We start from the raw sequence: 12452 nt of genomic DNA on the forward strand, positions 1-12452 counted from the left end.
TAATCATGGCCTTTGTCTTAAAACACCTGCTGAGTCCATCGCCAGTCACACTTCAGAGACTCAGACTTCCAGACTTGATACATCTTTTGCTGCCTTTCAGCATCAGTATTGGGGAAAACTGTATTTGTAGCAACAGGTGAAAGAGCAAATGAATGGGATGCGGAAAAGAGAAAGAAGGGAGAATGAAGATTACTATAGGCTGGAAATATGAGGTCATTGCCAAGGACCACAGCCTGATCTGAGTAGGAATGAAAGACATTTTAGTACATGGAAGATTATCAGTGACTGACCTCTACTTCACATTAGTGTAAAGCCACGTGCCTGAGCCACTGGTGGCAAGCACCAGCTGGTCATGGGGAAAAGGGAGATGTGTATAGATTTTACAATTTCCCCCCTCATTTAGTGAAAATTGCTTTTGCCACTCAATTGTCTATAAATCCCTTGAAAGTGGGGACCAGACCTCAATTCATACTGTTCTTGTTTATCTAGTACAGTGTCTGGTTGTTAGTAGGCATTGTACACGTAACTGTAGAATGGATGAATTGAATGAATGAGGAGTTGGCAAACTACACCGTTCTGGGGTAGCCTGTTGTGTTTGTGTGTGTCTCTCTCGGGTGTGTGTGTATGTGTGTGTATGATTCTGCAGTAGGTATAATTTTTATGCTGGATACATTAGCAACATTATGTTTATACAATTTGGCATTTGTTTGTGGTATGGGCATAAGTTCTGGCCAGTCAGTTCTTCAGCATAATTTTCATTTAAGTGAGAAGATGTCATCCTACCCCGGGCTTAGGTAGAAGGATGGAGTAGGCATGTAATCCTAGGAATCTACCCATAGGAGTCTTTTAGAATATTTCTGTCATGGAAAGACACGACGATTAACTTTTGATGGTATTCTTTCTAACTGTGTGAGTCACCAAGTGAAAGCTGAGCTCTTGCAGTGTGGTTTTGGAATTCAAATGTTATCCATTGGAATTGACGTTAATTACTTTTGTGCTGCTCGGCATATGCTGGAACATTATTTCTACAATTCCACCGGAGTCGCTTAGGCTATTACCTCTCCTGCCATCACCGCCATCATCATCATCCTAATTACTGTGATTAGGTCCCTCCTGCTCTCTGCTCACTTCAGCCGGGCTCTGCACACCATTGCCCTCTTCTCTCCCCCGTCTCCCCCGCAGGAAGTCCCATTCTCCCGCGTGTGGTGCGGTAACCGGCAGCCCCTGCACTGTGCCTTCTCCCTGGAACGCTACACGCCCACCACCACCCAGCTGTCCTGCAAAATCTGCATCCGGCAGCTCAAAGGCCATGAACAGATCCTCCAAGTGCAGACGTCAATCCTTGAGGTGAGTCCTTGGTCTACAGGTCATCCGACCCCGTTTCTAAAGGACATTAAGGATTGTATACCTGTCTCGGTTGGGCTATACATATAGCGTGAAAGAGCTTCGAAAGGCACTCACTCTTTCAATCCTCATTACTGATAAAGGAAAATTAACTTTTTCTCAGGCTGAGGATGGAAGTGAGCTGCCCACTGGGGCGGGGAAACACAACCCATCAGAGCATAGGCTCTGTGGAGGGACCGTTGGGGAAGGCATTTGTCCAGGGCTTTCTACACACGAAACTACAATCAATCTAACAGTTCATGGCAGACGTGGAATATCAGCTGAGATTTATTATTGAACTGAGACACATACCCTAAGAAGACACAACGTCACCTGTGGGCTGCTTTTCTGCCAGTTCTGACTAGTTGTTCAGAAGTCAGTTGCCCAATCTGTGTTATTTCATTTTCAAGGCCTTGGTTCCTGACTGTCTTACAATTTCTCTTACCCTCCAGGATCAGGGTTGCTACACATCCTCATTTCCATTAAGCCTAGATTTCATCAATACAATAATATAAGGCAGAGTAGATAATAATCTCATTCTACACAGTAAGGACATAGCAGTGCAAAAGGACAGGACTTCCTCCAAGGTCATATAACTGAAGGGCAGGGTTAGAATGGGAGTCAGAGGAGAATTCACTTGGGAACTTTTGCAAAAAGATACCTGAAATGCCATGGCTTTGATTGGCCCTAAACCACTGAATGACTCCATGGCTCTGGACTTGAGTTTATCAAGTAGACAATGACATTCCCTCCTGAATGGTTATTTGAGGGTAGAGGGAGAGAGTAGCTGAGGGGGAGAATCAGGGAAGCTGGTAACGCACTGTTTAGCAATTCCAAGGTAATCCCTGGCTAGTTTAGAAAAACACACATACTGGATCGTTCACCTTAGAACGTGTATGTGTATATATACATATATATACATACACACACACATTCACGTATACATATATAAATAATATATAAGCTCAGCAGAAGGTTTAATGCATTTTGTATCCGTACAACTCAATTTCAGGTGCGGTTTTTTCCTCAAAACTTGTAGCCTTGGGCTTCCCTGGTGGCGCAGTGGTTGAGAGTCTGCCTGCCCATGCAGGGGACACGGGTTCGTGCCCCGGTCTGGGAAGATCCCACATGCCGCGGAGCGGCTGGGCCCATGAGCCATGGCCGCTGAGCCTGCGCGTCCGGAGCCTGTGCTCGGCAACGGGAGAGGCCACAACAGTGAGAGGCCCACGTACCGCAAAACAAACAAACAAACAAAAACTTGTAGCCTACAAGCATTATCACTTCCCTCCTTTCTCATTGCAGTTCACTGTTTATGCAAAATGAGTGTGGCTAATTCCCCAAATAGTTTTCTCTAAAGTGCGGATGGCTTTCCAAAGAAGCGTATCTCAAAATTGATAGCTGTCTTAACTGACCTGTTTCTACCATATTTGCGTTTGTTATTGCCAGTTAGCATTATGTGCTAACATAGTTCTGACAGGGAAGGTAGATCCAGAAACCTCAGGCAAGATATTTTTAGAGTCTCTTTCTTGAACAGTCATGGCATATTTAAGACAATTTATTTCAAAGTAAAATACAAATTGTATGGGAGTTTTAAAATAAAAACAAAAAAGAAAATCTGAGAAGAGCTGCACTTCAGAAGGAAGAGTGAAAAGGCAGGACATAAAGAGCGAAAAGGCAGGACATAAAGATGCCTCTGATGAAAATTGCCCTAAATACCTGTCAACAGGTCGACAAAAGAATAATAATAAATAAATAAGGTTTTTACTATCTAAGGTACCCAGATATTGAGGATCAATTTCAGCTATTACAGGATATTTGTGTGAAAGGAATGTGATAAGGTTGACACATCCTGGCACCTTTGCTCCTTGCTTAATAAAGTGCATGGAAAGAAAATGAGCTAATAGGGGCTGCCCTGGTGGCGCAGTGGTTAAGAATATGCCTGCCAATGCAGGGGACACAGGTTCGAGCCCTGGTCTGGGAAGATCCCACATGCTGCGGAGCAACTAAGCCCATGCACCACAACTACTGAGCCTGTGCTCTAGAGCCCACGAGCCACAACTACTGAAGCCTGCACACCTAGAGCCCATGCTCCGCAACAAGAGAAGCCACCGCGATGAGAAGTCCGTGCACCGCAACGAAGAGTAGCCCCTGCTCACCACAACTAGAGAAAGCCCGCGCGCAGCAACAAAGACCCAACACAGCCAAAAATGAATTAATTTAAAAAAATAGAAAATGAGCTAATAAACATAATCTTCTTTACTCTCCAGTTCCTTTTCTAATGCTTAACAAAGTTTACGATCACTTTGGAAAGCCTTAAAGAACATGACATCACAGTACCTCTTGGTAAATGGAGGCAGAGTTAGCAGAATATTTAGACATTCAGTGGTGGACTACAGCAATCTAAGTTGTAGGCTACTGCATTTTAGAAGCTTTATTAACTTGTTTGATCCTGTAAGGATCATTTAATTGCTTTAAGTGTCCCTGCTGAAATTTGGCCCAGTGCATCCCCATTTCTTTGTACCAAACTCTATTTCTTAGGCAAATTTCGTTGGCCATCATTTTCTACATCAGAGGAAAATTAATAACTTTTGAAAACCACTATGTTTCAGGCACCACTTCATGTGCTTTCACATATAACCATCACAGCTCTGTGGATTAGTATTATATCATCACAGTTTTACATGATGTAACAGTCTCAAGGAAGTCAACCTTCTTATCCAAGATCATAGAGCTAATAAGATGGGTAGCCAGAGTTCCCAGCTGAGATACTAAACTTTAAGACCAAAGTCTGGATTTCTATTCAATACCACTCCAGGAACCCAACCGAGGAGGTTTAATTTATTCGTCCTAACCATGGGCCTTGTCCATAACATAAGCCCTCTCACTGGGGCCTTAGGCACTAGTGACAAACATCACAGCATCAGCAATTTTGCCTTTGAGTCTAAAAGTAGATGAAAATTGGGGCGCTCTTTCCTCAAGATTGCAGAAGGATGAGATGTACCTGTTTGTGTGTTGGGCTAGAATAAGTGTTCATTCTATACATCTTCACAAATAGAATTGATTCCCTACATGTAGATCTGCCTGCAAAAGGACGTCTTGATTGAATGATCACTCAAGGCCCTTCCAACCCTGGGATTGTTTCATTCCTGGGAAAAGCATGTATCTGGTGATAAAAACCATCTTCTTCTCCCTAAAACTGACTTGGTTTTTATGGCAGACGTTTCGAGAAAAATGAAGATACATAAAGTTCTGAGAAATTGGGAATAGCTGGAGAGAAGAGGCAGGATATATTCAAGACATGGGTCTATATCAATTACTGAGTCAAGAATAATAGATCAGTTATTAAAGGTCATCATACTTCATGGCCACTACGCTGAAAGATTCTGCTTTAGGTGGTTTTAATAAGTTAATAATAAGGTGTCATTGATTAATAATAATAAAGAACTAAAATTTTTGAAACGTTCAATAGATATCTTTGAAATATGTAGTTTAATATCTCACCCACCAAAGAAAAAAGAATCCTCACATATCTGGGCTCAGAGCTCCCCCTTCCTACCTTACTTTAAAATGGATTGCCTTAGTCTCACTATATTTCGAGATTTTAGCAATGGAACCATGAGAGGTAAAATATGTATGTGTCTCTGTGTGTGTGTGTGTGTGTGTGTGTGTGTGTGTGTGTGTGTGTATGAAATACAAAACATTGATTTTAAATTAATGCAGTGAGCACCCTCAGTGAAGGCATTTGGTTCTTTACGTTCAGCTCCACATCCATCATATTCCTTCATGCCTCTTATCTAAATGGTTTTCCAAATAATCATTCATATCCTTCTCAAATTTAAAAATTATTTCAGTGATCAAAGTAATATATCTTTTCTGTTCTTTAGAGTAGCCATTATTGCGTCAATCTTTGGAAGCAGGTTGGTTCTCCTTAAATTTAACCCAACTACATTACCTAATGATGATAGCCAATTGATACTCTATAAAGCGACAGTATTGTGGACTAAAGCAAAGTAAGTTTGCTAATATTGAGCAGAAGGGAAGAATCCCCAAGTCATTTACTTCCTCCTTCCTTATGAATGTAATAATATTAAAGAATCTATCTTTTGGTAGAAACAACTTAAAATGGGAATCTTGCATGTTAAAATTTTCCCTTCAAGAAATTCTCTTATCTTTCTTCTAAAAGTGGTAGAAGTTGGGGGATGATGTGTCTGTTACAAAGTAGACAGAATACTTGGAATTCCTCACTGATTTACAGCGCCCACGTTAACCAGGTAGCAGCACCTTATCTCCTGTGTTCAGAGCATGAAAATCTCCTGTTCCTCTGCATATTTAATTTAAACAGTCAGAAGATGTGATGCATCCACTGGAGTCTTATTACTCGGCCCAGATGTCTTTTAGAATGTATCATAAACGTTATGTAAAGTGTCATCCTTACACATGGGAAATATTTAAATTTGGAAACTTTGTGAGGGACATGGGGGCCCATTTATTAAAGTGTAGTAAGTAGAAGAAATACATATTTTTACAAGTCAGTCTCATGTAATACTTTATTCACCTTTAAATCATACCACTCTGTCCATTTTTTCCTGAAGACTTTGTGTATCAGGGCGCTCTTTCTTCTGCCAACAGGGAAGACAGAGCTTGGTCGAGTTGGTCAAATCATAGATGCCATGAGGGCATCTGTCTCTGTCTACTGCCATCTTTTCACATGGATACACTGTGTTTTCAGTTTCATTGGCAAGCCACCTTTTCACATGTTAACACACTTTAGTGCCATTTTACAATGACAATTACCATGTTATCCTGTACAGAATTCCTTTTATTCTCTCTCTCAATGTTTTTTTACTATTCTTTTTAAGGACATTACCCTGCCTTAAGTCAGGAAAATTTTTAAAGAAATGATTCTTACTTGATTTGTATTTTTAAAGGTTAGAAGAAATTTTACATACCATGATGAAAAGTGACATGTCTTGTAACCTATCTTATGCAGTAATAAGCCTGAGGTGGTTTATTTTATGAACATCTTATATATCAGAAAAGCACTGGGCTCATTGGTTCAAGATGGCGGAGTAGACGGACAGGCGCTCACTCCCTCTTGCTAGAGCACTGGATTCACAACTAACTGCTGAACAATCATCAACAGGAAGACACTGGAACTCACCAAAAAAGATACCTCACATCCAAAGACAAAGGAGAAGCTGCAATGAGATGGTAGGAAGGGCGTAATCACAATAAAATCAAATCCCATAACCACTGGGTGGGTGACTCACAAACTGGAGAACAATTATACCACAGAAGTCCACCCACTGGAGTGAAGGTTCTGAGCCCCATGTCAGGCTTCCCAACCTGGGGGTCTGGTAACAGAAGGAGGAATTCCTAGAGAATCAGACTTGGAAGGCTAGAGAGATTTGATTGTAGGACTTCGACAGGACTGGGGGAAACAGAGACTCCAATCTTGGAGGGCACACACAAAGTAGTATGTGCATCATGACACAGGGGAAGGAGCAGTGACCCCATAGGACACTGAACCAGACCTACCTGCTAGTGTTGGAGGGTCTCCTGCAGAGACGGGGGTGGGGGGTGGCTGTGTCTCACCATGAGGACAAGGACACTGGCAGGAGAAATTCTGGGAAGTACTCCTTGGCATGAGCCCTCCCAGATCCTGCTATTAGCCCCACCAAAGAGCCTGTAGCCTCCAGTGGGTTGCCTCAGGCCAAACAACCAACAGGGAGGGAACCCAGCCCCACTCAACAGCAGACAAATGGATTAAACTTTTACTGAGCTCTGGCCACCAGAACAACACCCAGGTCTACCCACCACCAGTCCCTCCCATCAGGAAGCTTGCACAAGTCTCTTAGATAGCCTCATCCACCAGAGGGCAGACAGCAGAAGCAAGAAGAACTACAATCCTGCAGCCTGTGGAAGGAAAACCACATTCACAGAAAGACAAAATGAAAAGACGGAGGACTATATACCAGATGAAGGAACAAGGTAAAACAATTAAATGAAGTGGAGATAGGCCACCTTCCAGAAAAAGAATTCAGAATAATGATAGTGAAGATGATACAGGACCTAGGAAAAAGAATGGAGGTAAAGATCGAGAAGATGCAAGAAATGTTTAACACATATCTAGAAGAATTAAAGAACAAACAGAGATGAACAATACAATAACTGAAATGAAAAATGCACTAGAAGGAATCAATCGCAGAATAACTGAGGTAGAAGAACGAATAAGTGACCTGGAAGACAGAATGGTGGAATTCACTGCACAGAACAAAATAAAGAAAAAAGAATGAAAAGAAATGAAGACAGCCTAAGAGACCTCTGAGAACATTAAACATGCCAACATTCGCATTATAGGGGTCACAGAATGAGGAGAGACAGAGGAAGGACCCGAGAAAATATTTGAAGAGATTATAGTCAAAAACTTCCCTAACATGGGAAAGGAAACAGCCACCCAAGTCCAGGAAGCGCAGAGTGTCCCAGGCAGGATAAACCCAAGGACAAACACGCTGAGACACATAGTAATCAAATTGACAAAAATTAAAGACAAAGAAAAATTGAAACAAGGGGAAAATGACAACATACAAGGGAATTCCCATAAAGTTAACAGCTGATTTCTCAGCAGAAATTCTACAAGCCAGAAGGAAGTGGCATGATATATTTAAAGTGATGAAAGGGAAGAAACTACAAGCAAGATTACTCTACCCAGAAAGGATCTCATTCAGATCTGATAGAGAAATCAAAAGCTTTACAGACAAGCAAAACCTAAGAGAATTCAGCACCACCAAACCAGCTCTACAGCAAATGCTAAAGGAACGTCTCTAAGTGGGAAACACAAGAGAAGAAAAGCACCTACAAAAACAAACGCAAAACAATTCAGAATACGGTAATAGGAACATACATATCGATAATTACCTTAAATGTAAATGGATTAAATGCTCCATCCAAAGGACACAGGCTCACTGAATGGATACAAAAATAAGACCCATATATATGCTGTCTACAAGAGACCCACTTCAGACCTAGGGACACATACAGACTGAAAGTGAGGGGATGGAAAAAAGATATTCCATGCAAATGGAAATCAAAAGAAAGCTGGAGTGGCAATACTCAGATAAAATAGACTTTAAAACATAGAATGTTACAAGAGACAAGAAGGACGCTACCTAATGATCAAGAGATCAATCCAAGAAGAAGATATAACAATTATAAATATATATGCATACAACATAGGAGCACATCAATACATAAGGCAACTGCTAACAGCTATAAAAGAGGAAATCGAGAGTAACACAATAATAGTGAGGGACATTAAGACCTCACTTATACCAATGGACAGATCATCGAGACAGAAAATTCATAAGGAACCACAAGCTTTAAATGACACAATAAACCAAGATAGATTTAATTGATAGGACATTTATAGGACGTTCCATCCAAAAACATTTATAGGACATTCCATCCAAAAACAGCAGATTACATTTCTTCTTAAGTGCACACAGAACATTCTCCAGGGTAGATCATACTGTTGGTCACAAAGCAAGCCTCAGTAAATTTAAGAAAACTGAAATCATATCAAGCATCTTTTCTGACCACAACACTATGAGATTAGAAATCAATTACAGGGTAAAACTATAAAAAACACAAACACATGGAGGCTAAACAATACATTACTAAATAACCAAGAGCTAACTGAAGAAATCAAAGAGGAAATAAAAATATACCTACAGACAAATGACAATGAAAACACATTTTTGTTGGAATGCAGCAAAAACAGTTCTAACAGGGAACTTTATAGCACTACAATCCTACCTCAAGAAACAAGAAAAATCTCAAACAATCTAACCTTACACCTAAAGGAACTAGAGAAAGAAGAACAAACAAAACCCAAAGTTAGTAGAAGGAAAGAAATCATAAAGATCAGAGCAGAAATAAATGAAATAGAAACAAAGAAAGCAATAGCAAAGGTCAATAAAACTAGAGACTGGTTCTTTGAGAAGATAAACAAAACTGGCAAACTATTAGCCAGACTCATCAAGAAAAAGAGGGAGAGGACTCAAATCAATAAAATTCGAAATGAAAAAGGAGAAGTTGCAACAGACCCCACAGAAACGCAAACCATCCTAAGAGACTACTACAAGCAACTCTATGCCAATATAATGGACAACCTGGAAGAAATGGACAAATTCTTAGAAAGGTATAACCTTCCAAGACTGAAACAGGAAGAAAGAGAAAATATAAACAGACCAATCACAAGCACTGAAATTGAACTGTGCTTAAAAATCTTCCAACGAACAAAAGTCCAGGACCAGATGGCTTCACAGGTGAATTCTATCAAACATTTAGAGAAGAGCTAACACCCATCCTTCTCAAACTCTTCCAAAAAATTGCATAGGAAGGAACACTCCCAAACTCATTCTATGATGCCACCATAACCCAGATACCAAAGCCAGACAGAGATACTACAATAAAAGAAAATTACAGGCCAATATCACTGATGTGTATAGATTCAAAAACCCTCAACAAAATACTAGCAAACAGAATCCAATCACACATTAAAAGGATCATACATCACGATCAAGTGGGATTTACCCCAGGGATGCAAAGATTCTTCAATATACGCAAATCAATCAACGTGATACACCATATTAACAAACTGAAGAATAAAAACCATATGATCATCTCAATAGATGCAGAAAAAGCTTTTGACAAAATTCAGCACCCATTTTTGATAAAAAACGCTCCAGAAAGTGGGCATAGAGAGAACCTACCTCAACATAATAGAGGCCATATACAACAAAGCCACAGCAAACATCATTCTCAATGGTGAAAAACTGAAAGCATTTCCTCTAATATCAGGAAAAAGACAAGGATGTCCACTCTCACCACTGTTATTCAACGTGGCTTTTGAGGTCCTAGCCATGGCAATCAGAGAAGAGAAAGAAATAAAAGGAATCCAAATCAGAAAAGAAGAAGTAAAACTGTCACTGTTTGCAGATGACATGATACTATACATAGAGAATCCTAAAAATGCTACCAGAAAACTACTAGAGCTAATCAATGAATTTGGTAAAGTTGCAGGATATAAAATTAATGCATAGTTATCTCTTGCATTTCTATACACTAACAACAAAAGATCAGAAAGAGAAATTAAGGAAACAATCCCATTCACCATTGCAACAAAAAAATAAAATACCTAGGAATAAACCTACCTAAGGAGGTAAAAGACTGTACTCAGAAAACTATAAGACACTGATGAAAGAAATCAAATATGACACAAACAGATGGAGAGATATACCATGTTCCTGGATTGGAAGAATCAATATTGTGAAATGACTATACTCCCAAAAGCAATCTACAGATTCAATGCAATCCCTATCAAATTACCAGTGGCATTTTTTACAGAACTAGAACAAAAAAATCTTAAAATTTGTATGGAGACACAAAAGACCCCGAATAGCCAAAGCAGTCTTGAGGGAAATAAATGGAGCTGGAGGAATCAGACTCCCTGACTTCAGATTATACTACAAAGCTACAGTAATCAAGACAATATGGTACTGGCACAAAAACAGAAAAATAGATCAATGGAACAGGATAGAAAGCCCAGAGATAAACCCACGCACCTGTGGTCAACTAATCTATGACAAAGGAGGCAAGGATATACAATGGAGAAAAGACAGTCTCTTCAGTAAGTGGTGCTGGGAAAACTGGATAGCTATATGTAAAAGAAAGAAATTAGAACACTCTCTAACACCATACACAAAAATAAAGTCAAAATGGATTGAAGACCTATATGTAAGACCAGACACTATAAAACTCTTAAGAGGAAAACATAGGAAGAACACTCTTTGACATAAATCACAGCAAGATCTTTTTGGACCCACCTCCTAGAGTAATGGAAATAAAAACAAAAATAACCAAATGGGACCTAATGAAACTTAAAAGCTTTTGCACAGCCAAGGAAACTATAAACAAAACGAAAAGACAACCCTCAGAATGGGAGAAAATATTTGCAAATGAATCAAAGGATTAATCTCCAAAATATATAAACAGCTCATGCAGCTCAATATTAAAAAAACAAACAACCCAATCCAAAAATGGGCAGAAGACCTAAATAGACATTTCTCCAAAGAAGACATAGAGATGGACAAGAAACACATGAAAAGCTGCTGAACATCACTAATTACTAGAGAAATGCAAATCAAAACTACAATGAGGTATCACCTCACACCAGTTAGAATGGGCATCATCAGAAAATCTACAAACAACAAATGCTAGAGAGGGTGTGGAGAAAAGGGAACCCTCTTGCACTGTTGGTGGGAATGTAAATTGAGACAGCCACTATGGAGAACAGTATGGAGGTTCCTTAAAAAACTAAAAAGAGAATTACCATATGACCCAGCAATCCCACTACTGGGCATATACTCAGTGAAAACCATAGTTCAAAAAGACACATGCACCCCAGCGTTCATTGCAGCACTATTTACAATAGTCAGGTCATGGAAGCAACCTAAATGCCCATCGACAGACGAATGGATAAAGATGTAGTACAAATATACAATGGAATATTATGCAGCCATAAAAAGGAACAAAATTGAGTTATTTGTAGTGAGGTGGATGGACCTAGAGACTGTCATACAGAGTGAAGTAAGTCAGAAAGAGAAAAACAAATACTGTATGCTAACACATATATGTGGAATCCAAAAAAAATGGTACAGATGAACTGGCTTGCAAGGTATAAACAGAGACACAGATGTAGAGAACGTATGGACACCAAGGGTGTAAAGTGGGGGGATGAATTGGGAGACTGGTGTTGACATATATACACTAATATGTATAAAATAGATAATAAGAACTTGCTGTATAAAATAATATATAAAATAAAGGCAAAAAAAAAAAAAAAAAGAAAGGAATTGACTACTCTGCCCAAAATAACTGCTTATTACAGAACAATTTCTGTTCACTCAATAGCTACCTATGCTTCAAGGTCAACTCACATGCCTCCTCCATGAAGCTCTACTACTCTTAATTCTTGAAATACAATGCCAATATCACTCAGAGAGCGT

General features: G+C 39.7%; 1 protein-coding gene across 7 annotated transcripts in view; it reads left to right on the top strand.

Annotated features, from left to right (window-relative positions):
• The window catches only part of UNC5D (unc-5 netrin receptor D), a 682528-nt gene that overhangs the window by 575622 nt on the left and 94454 nt on the right, over window positions 1-12452 (top strand). For 5 of the 7 annotated variants that reach the window (XM_060291598.1, XM_060291597.1, XM_030833039.2 and 2 more), the window contains exon 15: window positions 1183-1347. The exons of 1 other annotated variant lie outside the window; for it this stretch is intronic. In XM_060291598.1, the coding sequence (XP_060147581.1) occupies window positions 1183-1347 (165 nt within the window). Of the gene's footprint in view, window positions 1-1182; window positions 1348-3334; window positions 3646-12452 lie in introns of those variants that run through there. One more of the 7 variants, XM_060291599.1, reaches the window with a different exon arrangement.

Source organism: Globicephala melas, chromosome 21 (assembly GCF_963455315.2).
Source record: "Globicephala melas chromosome 21, mGloMel1.2, whole genome shotgun sequence".
NCBI classification, from domain to species: domain Eukaryota; kingdom Metazoa; phylum Chordata; class Mammalia; order Artiodactyla; family Delphinidae; genus Globicephala; species Globicephala melas.